At 40.7% G+C, this 20,408-nt stretch overlaps 1 protein-coding gene across 20 annotated transcripts in view; it reads right to left on the reverse strand.

Annotated features, from left to right (window-relative positions):
* The window catches only part of LOC110985289 (protein unc-80 homolog), a 144,059-nt gene that overhangs the window by 88,165 nt on the left and 35,486 nt on the right, over positions 1–20,408 (reverse strand). For 15 of the 20 annotated variants that reach the window (XM_087145934.1, XM_087145932.1, XM_087145928.1 and 12 more), the window contains exons 4-14: positions 15,731–15,910; positions 14,829–15,028; positions 13,771–13,916; positions 13,057–13,262; positions 12,483–12,598; positions 11,023–11,131; positions 9,646–9,842; positions 4,501–4,722; positions 3,365–3,500; positions 2,563–2,865; positions 343–450 (exon numbers count right to left, since the gene is read on the reverse strand). In XM_087145934.1, coding sequence (XP_087002060.1) covers positions 343–450; positions 2,563–2,865; positions 3,365–3,500; positions 4,501–4,722; positions 9,646–9,842; positions 11,023–11,131; positions 12,483–12,598; positions 13,057–13,262; positions 13,771–13,916; positions 14,829–15,028; positions 15,731–15,910 — 1,923 coding nt within the window. The remainder of the gene's footprint in view (positions 1–342; positions 451–2,562; positions 2,866–3,364; positions 3,501–4,500; positions 4,723–9,645; positions 9,843–11,022; positions 11,132–12,482; positions 12,599–13,056; positions 13,263–13,770; positions 13,917–14,828; positions 15,029–15,730; positions 15,911–20,408) is intronic. The other 5 variants (XM_087145938.1, XM_087145937.1, XM_087145935.1 and 2 more) reach the window with 2 other exon arrangements.

The following is a 20,408-nucleotide window of genomic DNA, read 5'->3' on the forward strand; positions in this document are numbered from 1 at the left end:
ATTATTCATTTAATTTTCTATTGAAGGCCAGTCACTGATGGTGACATAAGAAGAGAGTTCTTCCTATAAAGTGAACCGGTGGCGTAAACTAGGTCTATATGTCTGGGGGGCACCCAAGGTCCCACACATTTTATTTCAAGGGGGTACCACAACAAAATAAGCTGTGGCTACATTTCAACGGAGATTATTCACAGATTACAAAGGGGGGAGGGGGCATGGCACCTGGAGGAAGGGGGCACGGGCATCTGCTGGGGGCACATACCCCCAGAAGATACCTCCCAGTAGTTACGCCACTGAAGTGGATATGTGTACTTTCCATCTACAGATTATTGGCATGCCTACCTTTCTTTTCCTCTACTTGCTGGTCGACGTTGTTCAACTCCGTGTTGCTGCTATGCTGGGAGTCGTCATCACCCCCGAGAGCAAAGCTGATCTTTCGCTCGCTCGTTCCTGCTCCGCACACACCGATCAAGAGAGCACACCAAGACCAAGTGATTGGGGTACACGGTAATAAACACTGACAACACACTAAAACACATACAGAATCAGAAGTGGCCTCGATCATGTCTAACTGGCCATCTCACACAAGAAGGAGGCTTTTGAGGATAATGCTGCTATAATTGAGACAAAAAGGGGAAAAACTTGATTGTTAGGTATTAGCACTACCAGAGAGCCCCAAGATATTAGACCACATACTGTCAACCATTTTTATGAGGGGGCAGGCATGTCAAAATTTGTGGGAAATACATCATGGATATTTGCTTCAATTATTTTTTCAATGTGGAAATTTTTACTCATGAAGGTTGTTTGATGTATGTGCAACTTTTCCTCTAATTCAATTATTACAGTGAAGATACTGACCTCTTTTTTTCTGACCTCAGCAAAACGTGAACTGGCCACTTACAATTTAAGCATAATACGATGCACAGCATGTCATGGTTTTGATAGGAAGAACTGCACAATAAGTCAAATTGGGCCATTTCCATGAAGCAACGTCATTTCAGCTGAGGGCACCTAATGTCGCACCGGCTTGAAAATAGTCGGTGAATGTGAGTCAAGAAATGACCAGGCTAATTGGTCTGGTCTCCTGCTTGCAGATTAATTATTCAAAATGACTATGACATGCTCCACTTGGTGCACGTACAGTAGGAATTCAAGTCTGGTCCCAAGAGGCTGTTTTTTTTAAGGGGGGGAAGAAGGAAGTCAGAGTTAGCCAGTGCTTCTTTGACTACTAATTTCATATTTCCTTAATGCACAAGCTTTGCGCTCCCATGAAATTTGTATTTCCATCCAATGAACTAATTAGTCCTATTCACAAGTCAGCAATTTGGAACTGAATGCGAGTTTAAATTTTTTATTTTGGCACCTGAGAATGAAATAAAAGCACTGAAATAAATAAAACTTCTCCACAAATTAATGTCAGATAATTATGCAGATGAAAAAGTTAATATTTGTAATTAAATACTAAGCTTTTTGCCATATTTCAAAATTAAAGTGAGGCACAGAACCCCAAATAGTCTGGCACCATCCCCATTAACAGATAATGTCGAATTAGATTCTTGGAACACAATCAAAATGTCTGTTGTGAAAGTTTTAGTTAGGTTCCACTATTAAACAAGCAGTCTTGCCATCACTACTGGGGAAGAGTCTAAGAGCTAATCCTGAGGGTACTACTGCACTGTACTTCAAACCATCCATGATCCAGTCACAAGTAAAGTATGGAATGTGTTAAACAGCTGGCTACGAGTTAACACTGTAGCATGTGCATCATGCACAAGGGAGATACCTACTTAAATTTCCCTCACACAATGAACAATAACTGAAGTGAATCTATTCTACATTGAAGACACCTATTCTCTTGCAAGATGCAAAAGTACGACTTAAATATCCTTCTGCAAAATTCACTTTTGGGGCCGAAATCTTTTCATGAAAATTTTAAAAGGGGTACAAACAACATGACATCCACTTACATAATTACTGTAGCATAATTACCATAGCCTAATATTCAAAGCAAAGCGCAGAGGGAATTAAACATTTAATGGCCTAGGAATGGTTAAAACTACGTACACTGTTAATTTTGACATGCTTGTCTCTTCTTGAAAATAGTGAGGACACATGTGGCAGGTCTGAGTAAACAGACATGGATTGAGTGTGGGCAGGCTGACACTCGACTGTGGGATTGGTACAGACACACTCAAAAGTCATGATTACAGACTGGACTGAGTACATTAACATTGAGCAACGTACACTCAACAAATTCAGAATCATACCTCAGTGGCTCACAAATTGCTAGAGAACTCCATCTCACAGAGGCAACAATACTGGATGGTGTAATTCATCCACGCAGTCTTTCAACTGACAAAATTACACCTTGTATGTCAGCAGAGAGAGACAAGAAAAAGCTCGGACAAATATGCTGACTTGTTTCTTTGAACTGACCATGGCTGGCCATTGACAAACACTTTGTATCTGTGGCATGGCAGAGCAGAACCTACCAGTTTCTGCACCAGCTGGAGAGAAGAGGACTGGAAAGAGCTAATGCCATGTCATTTGGGTACTTACCGGACGGGCTGTCTACCACAGTGCTGGGTGCGCTGTGCCGAGGCGGGGGCGGACTGGAGGTGACACTGGAGCCTGCACTGGCCTGGCGCTGGACAGCCGTCATGTTGGGTGCAGAGGAGGACGGCAACTCCAGGAACTCGGAGTCGCGAGTTGGGGCACGGCCAAAGCCCCCTCGGTCCACCTTCCGGGGCTTGGGCAGGCTCTGGTAGGTCTCCCGCAGGAAGGCGGTGATCTCGCACAGCAGCTGGCAAGCCACCATCTTCAGGGCATGGGGGCAGGCCGTGCCACTTGGATTCACAGTGGCTGCACGACAAGTTAAAAAAATGTACGTTTTAGTGCATGTTACTATGTCACAGTGGAATGCTTTTTAAGACTGTGTGGGTATAAACAATTTAATTCCTTTTATAGCATAGCAGAAGCAAAAGTATTTCGATGTACTAGATACGTTCCCATATGACAAGAAAAATCTGTGTCCCATTATACCATCCATAACAGACCTGCCCAGTGAGACCTGCTCATCTCAGCAAGACCTACCCATCCCAGTGAGACCTGCTCATCTCAGCAAGACCTACCCATCCCAGTGAGACCTGCTCATCTCAGCAAGACCTGCCCATCCCAGCAAGACCTGCCCATCTCAGCAAGACCTGCCAATCCCAGCGAGACCTGCCCATCCCAGCGAGACCTACTCATCTCATCTGGACCTGCCCATCCCAGCAAGAGTTGCTCATCACAGCATGGCCTTCCCATCCAAGCAAGACCTGCCCATCCCATCATGACATGATTCCAGTCAACACTGCCCTACCTTCATCAAGGAAGTCCTCCTGATCGTCTTGCTGTCGGAGTCTCCTTTTGATGCTCTCGTCCTTCACCTTGCCAATGACCACGGTGACATCTTTGGCCTCCTGACGTTCAATTTCCTCCAGACGGGCACCAATGGCCTGCAAGGGAATTGGAATATCCATTGTTGGGCCATCTCCATAGTTGTAATGACTCATTGAGTTTGTGACTCAATCCTAGTTCAACTCGAGTAAAGGGGCCCAACAAGCAACACAGCATCATCCCCCCCAAAAAACAAAATTTAATGTCATGGTTTTTTGAAGGGAAAAAAAAAGGAAAGTTTGTGTCCGTATAAGCCTCATCATTGGTGGATTATGCAAGAAATGAACAACTTTGTTCCAGAAGGTAATAATAAACTTGTTTGGCTGTGAGAAAACTGCAAAACTTTTTGTACTGATGAAGAAAACGCAAAAACCTTTTCAAAATGGCAAGCGAATGCAATTCAATGACTGTTTGATGACTGCTGTTATATTGGAAAGGAACAGCTGTCGTAAAACCTGTTTTTGTCCTCGTCCAAGAAATTTAATATTATTAAAATGTGGCACATCTACGCATCTTTTCGTGAAATCAAAGGCAGGCATATTGCTCAGCTAAAGCATAAATTTGTGGCGCAAGGCTTACGCATATCTCAAAGTTACACCACGTTTCATGAAATCGGCTGCTGGTGTAATAACTGTCACTGTTATACACATTTAAGAATGCTCAAATGATACAGTCTGTGTAGGAATAAACTGCAGAATTCTTGTGCAAAAAGGAAAGTGTAATTAGAAACCCAGGAGTTCTAGACACTACTACCACACCTCATATGTATTGACAATTGAGAAGAATGTTCACTGTTTCCTTCACTATCAAGTGCCAGTCATTCATACGAGGATTGATCAAGTTAAATACATATATGTAGTGAACTGTTCCCTGGGTAAACTTTATGCATTTTATGAAGCTATTGTACTTTATGAAGCTATCTTGGAACTGTCGCCTGGGTGAAGTGCACCTGTACGAGCACCGTGATGTAATTGTATACTGAAGCTTAGTTTAAAGTGTCTAATTTGCAGCAACAATTTGTGCCAATCCCTCCAGGTGGCTCCGGTCATAACAGCATACCTCGGCCCACAGGTAGAACATCTTGGAGGCCATGCGCTGCATGGAGGCATTCTTCCGGTAGCAGGACCCCATGTTGCGAGTGCTCATGACGTTGCTGGACACCCGGCCACGCTGGTAACTGCGGCCGCTCTTCATCCACTCGGGCCAATCACCATGGTTACAGCGGTAGACAAAATGGCAGCACTCCAGGAGCAATGCTGCCCGGGCCACCACAGGGGCATTCTGGAGGTCAAGAGACAAAGATTCTTTTTTTTTTTTTGTATTGTTGGGCTTTTTTATATTTTTGATTTTTGTAGAAGATTTCTACAAAAAAGATAAAATGTATGTACGATAAAACCAAAGTTTCTATCATCACTGTTCACTATTCAGCTGAGTGTAACATGGCTGCAATTTCAATCCCACCTACTAGGGCAATGTAGTGGTACAAAGTTATAACTTTAGGGAAACTATGTGCTTGGACAAGGAGAATGGCCCCAGCCACAGGGAGGGACATCATCATAAATGTCCACTGCCATTCATACCTACCTTTAGAGTCAGCAAGTCACAATAAATTTTAAAAATTGAAATTTTCAACAATTTTGTTCACCAATTTTGACTTCAATTTCTTCAAACATCTCTGAAGCCATATGATGATGTGTGCCCCTCATGAGTAGTCATAAAGAATACTTTTGTGGATATTCGAGTAAACATAGTTTGTACTGTATGAGGTGGTGTGAAACACACTGAACTAGTATGGTGTGAATTGGGGACTCTAAGGATGCATTCGCATGGGTTACTCGTGTTGACTCCCGAGTGCAGAAAAATGTTGTAAGCACATTACTCTTGCATCAAGAGTATACTCTCACTGACCCGAGTCATACTCCTGCCGTTTGTGCGCTCGGGCATATACTAATGTTAATATGAGTAGTAAAATGATTGCGGTTGCACAATGTATCAATCTCTTTCTTGAGAATATGTGGTTCTGAGAAGAACCAAGGAATAACTAAATTAATATGAGTAGCACACTCAAATGCACCCTAAAAGTGTGGACACAGTGGTAGTTATTGCATGAACACAAGTAAAGACTGCGCATGGGAATGAGATTTTACAGAAGTCTAAATTTCATGCGACACCAGAAAAGTGTTTTCATCAGCCATATGGTGCTTTACCAACCACACAACAGATTCTCTACTAATACAAATGGCTATAGATGTTTATGAATAATGAATAACAATGACTGCATTTATACAGCACCAAATTTCCAGGGGAATACAAGGTGCTTATTATGACTATCTTTGCTCACCAGGCCACAAATATTCTTAAAAACCATCCAAGCTCCCTGGGAATGTACAGCTCCATGCTGCCATTTCTGGCACAAAGGTCTAATCAAACACAACAACCATCTCTACTCTCACAGGTTGAGGTACACATTTAAACCTGGAAGGAGAGGGCCCAGTGACTTGCCCAAGGTCACAACAGGTAATTAGCTGCTGGATTAGAGCCCCCAATCCCATGTTCATGAATCTCAAACCCTAACCATTAGGTCATATGTCTATACAGCCAATGGGTGCTATCATCAGTGGTATGTGCCTGCAAGTAACACATTTAATTATGAACAAGATTGTGGTATCAAATGACCTTTTGCAAACTGTATTTACATTTTTCTCCAAATAATTCTGCTTCAATTTGTTTTTGTTGCTCAAATACGATGGAAATATTTTCAGGGATACAACATGAAGACAACATGGTTTAATTTATTTTTTTAAAAATGTCAAGTAAAAAATGAATTACGTTTTCATAGACATATATACTTTGGAAAAGCAACTAGACAGATGATTATTTTTTTTAATGGTTAATTTATTCCTATCATTTTTCTTACGTCAGTGACATACAGTATGAACATAATGCAATGGATCAGAATCAATGACTGGGGGGAATTTTCAAACATGCACTGTCCCAGAAACATCCCATCAAGCCATGCCCAGTACACATACCTAACTACTATGCAGTACATCTCCTGAACACCCAAATGTAGATTGCAGTACCATTGGTACCATTTACATGAAACAAAGTCTCATGGACATGAAGGGTTTTCCATCAGTTTCCTCAGAACATCGCGAGAAAAGAAAGGTGTTGCACATCACCAACAATCCATCCTGTTTTCTCTTTAAACAATGTAATCTTTTCCTTCCAATGCTCTCAATAAACACTGTGTAATAACCTTACAAATTTCAATGAATCTTTGATGCATTCCACTCTACGTGTATTCCCAATCATTACGCATAAACACTCATGAGCTGGGTCCACAATGAATGCCCTGTATCCTTTGGTTTTATTTCCATGCATGCCTAAAGCCCTGGGCTATCCTCAGATGTACAGTTTCGAAGAAACCCAGCATTGATAGCATATTAATTAGGTCACTGCCAATTTAAAGGTTCTTCCAACATCATTTGGAGCAGACATTACTTGGATCATATCACTATGGCGACAATCCTTTAATATATGTAACCAACCATCTTTATTTTGAGTTGCTAGTTAGTGACTGATCACCGACCTTGGAAGCTGATTAGGTTTTCACTGCAACATGAATACGGAGGGCTTCAATGAAGATCAACAGCATGCACAACCAAGTCTATGGAAGTGTGGAAGGTAACATGCACTGACTCAAATAGGAAGCAGTGAGAATTTATCTGAGCCTGTTCCCCTTTACTTGCATCATTCATTGTTGTAACAAAACTTTGCAAATACAATGTTTACAGTTCAAATATGTCTAACCAAAGTCAAAAGCCGTCACTGTTCAGCAGTTGGATTTATATTCATTTTTAAGTACAAAGATCAATTCTTTGTAAATATATTTTTTCTGTTGAGGACAAGGTAAGTCAATGTACGCAGATCTCAAACTTTTTACCCTAAGCTTGTTTGACTTGTTTTACAAATATTTTCCTAGGTTAAACTTAAAGTCATTTTTGAATTTTTGTATTTTTCTGCTTCTTCGTCCCTGGGCTTATGAAGAATCATTACATTAAAAGACCATGCTCTGTTGCACATATAGCCCAGGTGAAATAACCTTGCGAGGAAATTAACTTATGGCCTTGCTCGATAGTAGCTCTAACTTTAAAAGACAGCCTCAGTGCCTAGTAGTATTGTTCCTGTGGGAAAGTGTCTCTCCCTCTTATAGGGCACTGTAGCTGAGACATGTGATGTGATGTACATTCACCATGTTGTAGGCAAAGACTGCAGTGTCTCCCACAATATTTTGACAGGCCTTGGAAGCTTTTAATATATTGAGATTTAATACAGAGCCGGCATCTAGTGCTGGATCAACACAGCAGTGACAAACTGTACATGGCACAAGAAGTGATCATAATGCAATTTGATAAAAGAATTCACGGTTACTGTGAAAACAAGCCTCAATCATTTACAAACATGGATGACGTTATGGTTTCTACACTGGTGGGTGATCTTGGAGAGGCCTTGGTCATGTGGTACTTTAACATCTTTCAATCACACCCTATCAGGCCCATTCATAACAAGGGATCAGCCAAAATGTGTGTATTGATTCTACAACAACAAAAAGGCTACTATACTCTCTTGAAATTTTGCTAACTTTAAGCAACTCAGCCAACACTGCCCACTAATTCCCAACACCTCATTTAAGTTTCATGGAGACTCAGAGGAACTCAACTACAACACTGGCTTACCAATAACCCAAAAAGCTGCCATTAAAACTTTATCAACCTGTTGTTCTTTGCGCCTCTTTATTTACAAGGGCTTACCATCCTCACTTGCAGGTGGAAGGCAGTTACACAGAATGCAGTAAAAGCATGGTCAAGCTAATGGCATGTGATGGTGCCTCAGGCAGCCATTAAACAACTCCATTGACCATGGAGCACAGCAAAAGATCAAAAGTATTTATTTTATGCGGAGGGAAGAAAACCAGAGAACCCGGAGAAACACCCTTGTAGCAGGAAAGAACCAAACAAAGAAACAAACAGTACTCCAAACATGACCCAGGTTTGGAACTGAACTGAGGACCACAGCCGTGAGTTGTGAGAGCTCTACACATTGGCCATTAATGCCATGTCATCCCTTAGCCTTGGATAATGAATGTGTATTGCCTTATCACCCTGAGGCATGTTAACCACTTGCTGCCAGGTGGATTTTTCTTGAGCAAGACAAGATGCCGGGTCCTTTTCAAGATTTTTCATTTTCAAAATTCTTCCAAAATTCATCACTTCATTTATACCCACATGAAGGACTCATTGGGCACTACTCTAAAGTTGCTGACAGGTAACCTTCATTGACTCCTGAATATTTCAGCCGGGCCTGCAGCCTTGGAAAAAGAGCCCAGATTGTGTGGCGTTACGTAAGACTCTTTTGTTCCTGAAACCGCCATAGTGCACTGCTGACTTCTTTTCAATAGGGGCCAGATTAGCGTGCAGCGGTGCTGTGTGGCTCATTGCTACGGTGGTGGAGAGCTTCTGTCCCCGGTGTTAATGCCTTTTGTTATAAGGCCCAACTCTTTTGTCCCAGTTCCGGGCTCCCTGGCTCTGCACATAAAGCCTATGTACTCAAAAACGGGTCGCCCGGCAGGGAGTGGTTAATAGCACAATCCACGCGCTGGTGTGGGCCATACACATTTGCCTTCACTATTAAAACACTCAGGTTGTGTGATACAGACAATATGACTCCTACCTTGGAGGTGGTGTGCATGGGATGCACACCAGAATGGCCAATGACACATATTTAAAGGAGATTTTTTTTTAATCTCATTCTCGCATTTGTCATGTTTGTTGTTTAATCAGAAATCTGGCAGACTGTTTTTCAACAGGGTAATTCCAGAAATTAGGGGTCCATATTTTTTCATGTTCCTGTCACATCTGACATGATTTTGTAAGTTCAGAACAATTTTCTAATTTCTAAGAGTGATGAATTAATGCAAACTATCTACCAAACAATTAGTAATAGTTTAAAATTAATTCCGTTGATATTTCCATGTCAAATAGCAAAGGTCAGATGTAATAGGTACACAAAAATGTCACACTTTTGGACCCCTGATTTCTAGAATGACCCAATAATCAGTATGGGACCCCCAACAATGATGCTCCATTTGCAACATACATGTTGCACTATTGAACATGCCCCTGCTGTGCAGCCAAGGCTCACCAGATCCAGAGAGGCTGCCAGGAACTCGGCATCTGGCACTGTGCCAGGATTGCAGCAGTCCATCAGCAGATTCAGCCTCTTCATCCCAGCGGCGATGACCACTCGGTCCACTGGCTTCTTCTCCTTCTCCGTCCCCATGTCCAGGGAGTCTGACGCCATCTCTTCCTCGTCCTCCATTGATCTTGGTGTCTCGCAGTCTGCAGATGTAAAGAAAGTTTAAAAACATGCAGTTTTACCGAATGGGTACAATCAGTTATCCCCCAGCATGAGTTGAACACACAATAACTTAGCACACCTGTCTCACAATGTCAGGAGGTTGAAAGCAGAGTGATGTATGGAACAAAGATGAAAGGGAAAAAAGGAATGAAAAATATATCATGTAGCAAACTTGAGGATAAAGTAACCATTACTGAGTTCAAAGTAGTTGACGGGGCTCTGAATCACTTCGTGTGAGGATGAAAATAATGCCTACTCTTGGAATAGCAGAAGATATGCACCACACACAAGGACCTCGGCCATACAGGTAAATATTGTCAAATGTTTTTTATGAAGTGACCAATTTGGCTATAGAGGGCAGAAATAAACTTTCAAGAAAATCAAGTTTTAAGACAGTTACTTTTTAAAACAGAGAATTGTAGAGATTAAGTTCAATTATGAGGAAAACAGTACTGACAGGTGCAAAATTGTTACATCTGTGTGTAATTTGAGAATTGACTGTCTCTTTGTGGAAATGAAAACATCAGTTGGATGAATTTTGCCCTTTATTGTTTTATAATGTTATTGTAGTATAACACAAATTTATCCCTTCATGAAAACCAAAAATGTGCTTCAGATAAATTTTGCCTGACAACAATCATTGGTTGATTTCAGTCAACATGACTTAAACAAATTGTCAGCCTCAGGCATGTCAGGTAACCTGGTTCATTTACCAAAATAAGGAAGACATTCAAGTGGGTGATGCTCTTAGGCCAAATTTCTCCCTTCATTAAAATAGTGATGATGTTTAAAAGCCAAGGAGATGTCATTCTTGTGGTGGCACTACATTTATTGCACACTTGCATTTTAACAAGTCTCAGTACCCTATTGCATGAAGAGGCATGAACCACTCGCCCATTAGCATGGTACCATTACAGTAATGGTTTCTAATTCTGATGGCTGTATCAAGGTATATGGCATGCCGCCGTGAATCTACTAATCAGAATGAAAGATTCCTGTTTTCTTGAAGGCCAATGCAAATGAAAAGTCAATGGGAATGGATTAAGCGTTCACACTAAATAAGAATTGAGTAAAAAAAAATTCATCTCATATTATATAGCCTTCTATTAGAACTAGCACAAGTTTTTTCACTTCAAAGGGAAACTTAGTTCATCGTCTTACCATCTCTCTCCTCTGTGGAGGATGGGTCTCGCTTGCTTTTCTTGCGGAACTTGAGGAAGAAGGAATGGTCCTCCACTTTCTTGCGGCCAGCATACACGCTCCCAGTATCCTAAATTCCAATTTCAAACATTATCTTGTGAGGATTTGCAAACCAGTTACTCTGCACTTTTAACTTGAGAAATTAACAGTGGGAATACAGCTATCCAGACTGTACCATGAGCTTTCTGAAATTCATGAGTTTATTTCCAAAATGGAGCATGTGCATGACATTTGACCTCAATTATGTGATCTCAAAGAATAACAGCAGTCCACTGGGTGTCCATAAATCACATTCCTTGCTGTATTGATTCAAATTATGTTTGACTGCAAAAAAGTCCTCAAAACTGGCTTGGGTAGCCAGGGGAGGCCGAGATTCTACAAGAAATAAAACCTTTCAATGAAGTGCAAAATATGATCAACTTTCTAATATAACAAAACTTGCAGATGCATGGAATTCAGAATGTGTCATTCAAGAGCACAGAGGGTCAGAACCCTCTTATCAAGGAAAACTGACTTAGCAGAGCTCAATTTTTGAAGCTTGAAATGATGGAGACTTTCTTTCTATATGAAAATTATTAAGGGCTTGCTGTCAAACACTCAACTCTCTGAAATATTAATCCTTCTGTCTGATTTAAGTATGTTTTATATTCTTTTCAAAAAGTGTGTATTTTCCAAATCAAATGAAAGCTCTCAAAAAGATAAGAATCTTCCACTCACAGATTGTACCTTCAGGGAAAGGTAGACAAATACAAACAAACAAGCACTGCAGACAGAGAATAATGAATCTTAAAACCTTGGACACGAATACCTTAATAGAGAAAACAAAATCTCCTTTGCAAGCACTTTAAAACAAAAGTCCAATTTGTCTTATTCTCAACTTCAAGATGCACTACACAGGGAACACTTAAACAGAAATTCAATCGAAGTATGATGAACATGAACAACCAAGTAAATGCTCACGTTAACATTTTTTCACCAATTTTTTAAACAGAACAATCTGATCAAATATCATTCATCCCTCAGCAAGTTATCCCAAGACACTGAGTGAGTGATGTATGATTCTCTTGAAACTTATGCTTCCATACTTAATCAACTCAGCAAAGACGTGTACGGCCATGTCAGTCTTCTAGAAACATCAATCAACTGAAGTAATGGCACTTAAAATTACTAATTTAAGTGCTGAGTGGGACAGAATCCACTATCCCCCTCAAAACTCCCATGATGCACCTTCAGAAGTGTTTTCAGTGACGTCTTGCAGTCATTTTGACACCATCTCATGAAAATGAGCAACAGTGGGCATTCTCTGCAATATCTCAGATGCTGGAATCAAAAAACACTGGGATCAACATGAGCTCACTTCGGTGTTACATTTCATTGTGAAATACAAGAATAAAAGAAACAATGCTGCAGCCAATAATTACCATATGTACCTTCTTGGCCCGGGGTGTGGTCTCACTAGGTTCTGCTAGCTCAGGACCGTCCTCTGATCCAAGATTGGAACGGATGGCTCGATTGCGCCATGTTGTCACAGCTTGGGCTTGTTTTTAACAAAAAAGTTTCCCGGTTAATTATTCTCCCTTGCATGTTTTTTTCATGCCTTCCTAAATGCTTTTTAAGCCCACCAGAAAGTTACAAGATTTTTTTTGTAGGATGAGGAAGGTAGAGTGTGAGCTCCAGATTCTATGGCATTCACTTCCCCTGAAGGTGATCCACATTAACAGATGGCAATATCTTTGATTTGTTACAAATAAAGACTTTCCCTTTAAGAAACATATCTCAATATGCATAACATACCTAGGGAACGTTTTAAAACCAAATGAATTTTTCCTTTGTGGCTGTGCATTTACAGCAACAAATGGCAGTGACCAAACAAATATCCAAAGGGATAAATGGCATATACAACAATCATAACAAAGTCTGGTGCCATCCACATCAACAGTTTGCACTTTTTAAAAGAAAAATGGCTTCCTTGAAAGAAAGGTCTATAATTCTCACCGAACTGGAAGACACTGAATCGTCTCTTGCCACCAGCCCCTTCTGCTAGCCTCTCATCATCTAGCGCACAGTCAGTGCTGCGGAATTTCTTCTTAAACAGGTGCCGTCGCAGGCGTGTGCCAGGACTCACATCGCCCCCTTCCCCACCGTCCTTCGATGGGGGATTGGGCAGGTTTTTGTCCGAGTCGGACTTGGTCTCACTGAAACTGACAAAATGAGGGGAAAACATGAAATCACATACTTTGCATTTTTGAAAATAAAGTGATAAATAATGATGACACCTATCACGGGGGGAGCCTTGTTGAATGTAACTTTCAAAGAATGACATTCTTGACTGTTGTTGGTTTGTGAAATCTTGTTTTATCATTGGATTTGTTCGATGCAGTGGTACAGTAGTACAGGTGAAAGGATGCATACATTTTTACAGCCACAGTTCTGTCAGTTTCTTTTTAGGTTATTTCTTTGGCTCATTCTTAAGAAAACAAAGAATGAAAGAGGTAAAACACTTCTCCATGAAAACTATCCATAAGTTTAAGAATGTAAACTAAACTATGTGAGTAAAGTGGTTTTCCTACTTCGGTTTGCTTTTTTTTCCAGCACGTATTCGAACAATTCAACATTTTGTACTTCAGTTCATGAATAAGATAATAAACCTACACATAATTAAGTTGTGATTTTTTGGGGGGAGGGTGGAACTGTATTTGGATGACTCACCCCACTTTGCCAGTTTTGTCTTTGTCTTTTTCATCTTGTCCCTTGCCAGAGGAATCAATGAGTCCACTCAGTGCCACCCTCCTGAATACCCCACCATGGGCTTCACGGATGTAGTGAAGAAGCTGCCGCACGTCACTGTACAAAGCCTGAAACATATTTTGGGACACAATTTGACAGTGCATGATATGATGCCTCACCTTGATACATTCATTAAACTGGAGAGGGAAATAATTTGGAAATAAAACTTTGGAGTTCCATTTTCCCTCCAACTTAATTATCCAGGTAGGGACAAAAATTCAATTTAGTCCATTTGTTTCTCAAAACAATTTTTAACAAACCACCTTTGGGAGAAACAGTTTTTTTTTTAATGTCAATATTTTCCAAAATCAAATTATTTGGAGTCAGTGGGTTCGTAATCCAACTATTAAACATAATTTCTTAATTTTTTTTTCCAAAATTGAATGATTCAGAGTTGGTGGGTTCATAATCCAAATAACAACAAAATATTGGCCTACGGGTGCTAATCACTGTAGTAGTGGTCATCAAGTCCATCATAAATCCCAGCAAGTCCATCATCAGCCATTTCATGAAAGGTTCCGGTCCTTTAACAGGTCTGGTTAATAAGCTGCCTGGTCGCCAGCTTCAGGCATTACGAGGCTTTATATATTACAAAGTTATACTTCTTAACCTTGTGCCCAAACTTTAGAGTGACCCTATATGTATATGTGCTGGTACTTTACAGTGAAAAGTTGCTGTTGTCATTGCTGGAGCCAGATGCAGAATTATGACATTGGTACATGTATGTCATTTGAGAGTTTCATTTGTCTCTTCAAGAAAATCTTAGAACTCAGCGGAGGTGAATTTTGCCTTTCATCGCTTATCGTAATATCTTTGCCCTAAACAAGAAATTCCGACAAGTAAGGATTTGGGGCCAATTTGTCCCTTCTTGAGACTTGCTTTCACGCATGACACCAGCATTCAAAGCATGCAGGGTGGCATTGCAGAGGGTGTATTCACTGCCCTGTAGGTGCGGTTGAAGTCAATAAAACCAAACTTACTGAGTTCTCGGGGGCATTGAGCTCCTCCCTGGAATTGGCCATCCGGGTGACCAGGGCCTTGAAGATGCTGCCCACAATGGTTCCCTCAATACCCCGTACCCCGGTGCCCGCCACCCCACTGCCAAAATTGGTGGCGAAGCCCCCGCGGGCGATACCCTCATTGGGACCGGTGCTGGGCCCTGCATTGTAGAAGGGAGAGCCTGCACGCACACTCACAAATGATGTAGAGTAGCATAGGAAGAGGTGGGAGGGATAGGGGAGGAGACAAGAAAGGGGAGAAGGCGGATGTAACAACAGAACCAGATTAACCATTGAAAGCAAAACTACAGGACACAACTGAAATACTGCATATGTCCAGGACTGAAAGAACAAGCGGGCTGATCATGTGTTAGGGTATAGACAACCTAAAGAACACAACATGGCTGAACCATATCTGTCTTTGTCAAGGAAGAGATTCAGCATGCAAAAATTTGAAACTTGGGCTTATCTGTGGTTTCATTACTTAAAAATTACCACAGCAGCATCACATATCAGCATTACTTCAAAAATTCTCCAGTAAGTGAAATAGCACGGAATAAGCCCAACAACCAAAAACATGAAATGATAGATGCATGTCAAGTGCCAATCTACAAAAGAAATTGGTAACATTTTCATGAACTGTTTGTGCCATAGCCGAATATCTTTCAGGAAATGCCTTACTTTGGGGTAATGCATGGTTCTGAACATAAAAATCCTACATGTAATTAAAAGACAATCTGCTGTCGTGAAAGCTACACAATACAGACAAGTTAAAAAGGCGGCCCTGACATTCTCTTCAAGTAGTTGAAACTGCTAAAAGCTTGATCTCGGATGTGTTCAATATTTAACATGCTTTACACCAAACTGTATGGTGCTGACGATACCTGGCCGGTGTGGTATCCTGACTGGGTCTTCACAGAAGCCCAGCAAGGCATGCAGGAAGTCCAGGATGTTTTCCAGTGGGTGGGTGCTGATCATGAATCGTAGGTAGCGGCGGAACTGGGAAGGGTCAATCTTGAACATGCGGTTCAGACATTGCTGGCCCATCAACCGCAGCTTGTCACCTGTGAGGCAGAAAGGGATCCAAGAAAAAATCAGTCCTTGTGGTTCTTTGTAATTTTCTCTACTTGACTTTCATGTGCGTACTAGAGCCTTGATGATGTCACATTTTGATTGTGTAGATACATAAAGGGGATCCTGAATCAAGTTTTGGGGTGCAGCGGAATCTTTGGGGGGGGGAGGAACTGAGGATGAAATATAATGGAAATATTGTCCTTTTCAAATGTGTGAAAAACCAATGAATACAAGGGCCTCATTCCCCTGAATCTGCCAATGTGTAGATACAGACTGTTTTTCACTCTTCTGTGCACACTTTTTGTGAGCACACTAAGTGATTCTAAGAAGCAGTGTTGTGACACACTGGTACAGCCAAGCACAGGTGCTTGTAGTCTGATACTGAAAACCATACTATCCATACCTTTTTAAAGTTACGTGTACTTCTAACCCTGACACCTACAGTGTGGGAAATGGGACTTAACTATACATGTAGCTCTAGTCAACTAAACCATAATCATGTTAAATTTAACAAGATTCTGTGTGATTTACAATAAACCTCAGGCGTTAGGGCCACTGAGAGTCAACATAAAGGTGAGATTGAGGTTAAAATAAAAATTCACAAAACTTTTGTATGGAGGGGTTGTCATGGTGAAAAACTATTCAAATAATAGTGTGTCTCAAATGGCTACACGATTTGGGTAATCATACACTTGCTTCTTTTATGTGAGGGAAAAATATGCAGTACATATGGAACAATTAAATCTCTACAAGTCCGAAATTTGGGAGTTGGGTTGGCGTAGTGGTTCTCTCCTTGCCTTCCACCTCTGCGGTCCGGGTTCGATTCCTGGCTCTGTCCACATGTAGATTGGATTTTCAGTCCCTACCTGATTCCGTGGGTTTTACTCAGAATATTCCTCTGGGGTTTTCCTCCCACCTCTAAAACTGTAACTGCTTCTCATTGTCTCCTCTCCACAGGTTTCTTCAGGCTTGCGAGCTACAGTGCCTAGGGCGCTTTTGAGGAATTTTTGGTGTCATTACCAGAAATAAATAATTACTAGAGCTTATCTGTCTGTTGCCAACAGACCAGATGGCTTTTTCGCCTTGTGAAATTTGACCAATTAATCTACAGCATAAACCTTTTGGTGGAATGATTTTATCATGTACATATAGGTTCAAGTTTGGAACCCAATCAAACATGCATTTCAAGAGACATAGCGCTTGGAAGAGTGTCCCTGTAATGTCACGTGACATGATTATCTGATGACGTCACCATCACATACGGTCAATTTCATCTATAACGCCTCCCTTTCTAAATACCTGTCAAGCTTCAACCCAATCGGACATGCACTTCAGGAGATACAGTACTTTAAAGAATGCACCTTTAATGTCACATGATTTGTCACCTAATGATATCATCATCATCACATGAGGTCAATATTTGCCTAAAACACTTCCTTTTCAAGATATCTGCAAAAGTTTGAACCCACTTGGACATATACTTTAGTTTGATGAAGATCCGAAGTTGCAAAAGGACCAGAGTCATGGGTAGAAAAAATGTGCACAAAACAAAGGTGAAGAAGAAGATTGAACAACCAATCTACTGCACAAACCTGATAATTATTTCATCATGACCATTTGGGTCCAAGGTTTCAACCCAATCAGGTAGGCACTACAGGAAATAACTTGTTTTAAATAAAATAAAATTTGACTCCTCATTTGATGTCATCATCATATCAGGTAAATTTTCATCAAGAACACCTCCTTTCCTTGATATCTGCAAAGTTTGAAATCAATGGGAAGTGTACTCCAGGAGATATAGGGCTTTAAACAGGGCACCTTTAATGTCATGTGACTTATTTGATGATGATATTGTCATCACCTGAGGTCAATCTACGTTTATAAACCTTCCCTTCCTAACTATCTGTAAGAGTTCAACCTAATCAGACGTGTACAGTACAAAATACAATACAAAACAATTGTTATCGCAGAAAAAGCACAGATTATAGATTTTAAACATTTGTCCCTTTTGGCATTAGATACAATGCAATCTGCTCTCCGCACCACGTGCTCAGCATTTTGCCCGATCCTGAGTACATGCCCTATGCACTGTGCGCTACCTGCCTCGCGTTACAGGCAGATATTGTGCATCCACGCACACAGCAGCCAATGCACAGTATGGGAAAGGGCTTTTCGAGTTCGCAAATATTTTAAGGGTTTTTTGTCATTGGCGCTTCATCTGTGTGAAGAAGTACACCACTTATGCACTTCATACAGTTGACTTCAATGTTTTAGCTATCATATAATGAACAATTCAAGGTTAAATCTGTTACGGTTGTTTTTTAACCCAATTTCAAAAAATAAAAGAACTTTTTATCATAACTTCCGATCTGATGACGTCATCGGCCCTAAATTTCACATGTGTTGACTGGGTGAAGATCATTATACAAGTCAATTTTCAGGCAAATCGGACGCAGACATCTACTCAAAATTCATTTTTCAGAATTTGTAACCTGTTGCTAGAGGGCGCTCGATAATTACACGACATCATCAGTAGATGATTTGAAGAATACTATACCCCCACCGACTACACCGTTGAAAGCAAGTTGATACCTATTACCACTTTTAAACAATAAGCCCACTTTCAGTTTCGACCGGAAGGGTGAGTCACGTGATTTGACCCACACAAGATAAACAGAAGACCCAATTTTACCTTGGCACTTGCCACAAGCAGAATGTTGCGGGTAGCCATGGTTGATTTTATATGGATTTTAAACTAATTAACTTAATATTTAACTATTTGAAATTTAATAATAAATCAGTTGATGACGTCTTTGTGACATAACTATCTGAGTATTATCTTTGCTTTGAGGTTTATCTTTGGTGTAACTTTGATGACATTTGAATATTGCTGAACAACCAAAACGTTGCCTTGAAAACATGTGCAAAGTCAATGGGCTGAAATAATATTGAAAAATCAATAATAAATCATTTGATCAGGTTATCATGATGTCATGTTTCGCGGACCATCTATGCATAATAGTCCTTCATTGGTACAAGTTTGATAAAGATCCAAAGTTGCAAAAACAGTAAAGTCGTGTACAGAAAAAAACGTGCACAAAGTGAATGGGATTTGCGCCGAAGACGAAGAAAAAAAAAAAGAAAGAAAATGGGATGACAACCTGACACTGAGTTCAGCACATACATATTACAATTTTCTAACACCAGTCAGCAATATTTGACTGACTAGCTTTCCCTCCCGACAGCGCAGCTGGCACACAATCCAACCTCGCAAGCAACACGTGCCAATGTTTAATTATGCACATTACTAGATTAGTTTTCAATTTGTATCGACAATCCCCAACCTGGGTCCAGACGAATAATTATTCACGGTACATCAACTCTACCAGTAATCAGCCCTTCCACCAAGGGCCAATTAACCATACTTTGTAGTTAACACCTTCATCACAGAGTCAACCACGTAGTCATCGATTTCCTTATTGACTGCCTAATGTATGTATGTGAAGGATGACACAGCACTTCAAGGACAGATTACAGTATGGGTATATTACCAGTGCACAATATGCTGATTTTTTTCAGAACGTACACGTATTCTGTATGTGTACCATTGCCGTTCCTTGTACATACCATTGACCATATGTTGTGATTTGAATTCTGCATAGTTCACTGCTTGATTATTTTGTACTGTATTACCCAGTGGTGTCAAGCACATGCCATCCCAAATAATATTGGAGTACGACCCCCCAAGTGATGTACCACTACATTAAGAAAAAATTTCTTCACATAGAATTAGAAACTTGGAGAAGATGTAATTAATCTAATAACCTCTTTCCTGAGAAATGTTAATTGGATGAAATACAAATGGAATTAAACTTCTCCACTGGTCAATACCCTAATACATATCAGCTTGTAGTAACTGATCTGAAGTTCTTGACAATTGATGAAGTGCCTTTGAAGATAAAAACCTGACCTACATCTACAGGGGTACCACTGAATTGGATCTACCTACATTCACCAGCAGCAAAATGTTTCTCGAAGTGAGGACATGTGTAAGACCCGCAGACATCAGCCATTTGTAGACCAACCCACTACCCACTGGCCCCTTCCTTCCTTCCATTGCCAGTGTTTACCCTATATACCTGGGGCAACATTACTAGAATACAGAGCACCTTAACCACTTTGCACCGGGGTTAGTTATCAATGTTGATGATGCTGGGTCAGGATAATTATAATTTTTTTCGTTTTCAACGTTCTTCAAAAATTCATCATTTCATTTAACGGACGTTTATACCCACACGAAGTAATCTCTAGGCACTACTCTAAGTGGACAGGTGATCTTCAATGACTCCCGAGTATTTCAGCCGGGCCTGCAGCCTTAAAAAAGAGCCCAGATTGTGCAGTGTTATCTAACTTTCTTTTATTCACGAACCTGCCACAGTGCGCTGCTGACCTCTTTTCAATAGGGGCCAGATTAGCAGCAGTGCTGTG

This window comes from Acanthaster planci, linkage group LG14 (genome assembly GCF_054643075.1).
Source record: "Acanthaster planci isolate LZ-2023a linkage group LG14, COTS_SCS, whole genome shotgun sequence".
In the NCBI taxonomy this organism is placed as follows: domain Eukaryota; kingdom Metazoa; phylum Echinodermata; class Asteroidea; order Valvatida; family Acanthasteridae; genus Acanthaster; species Acanthaster planci.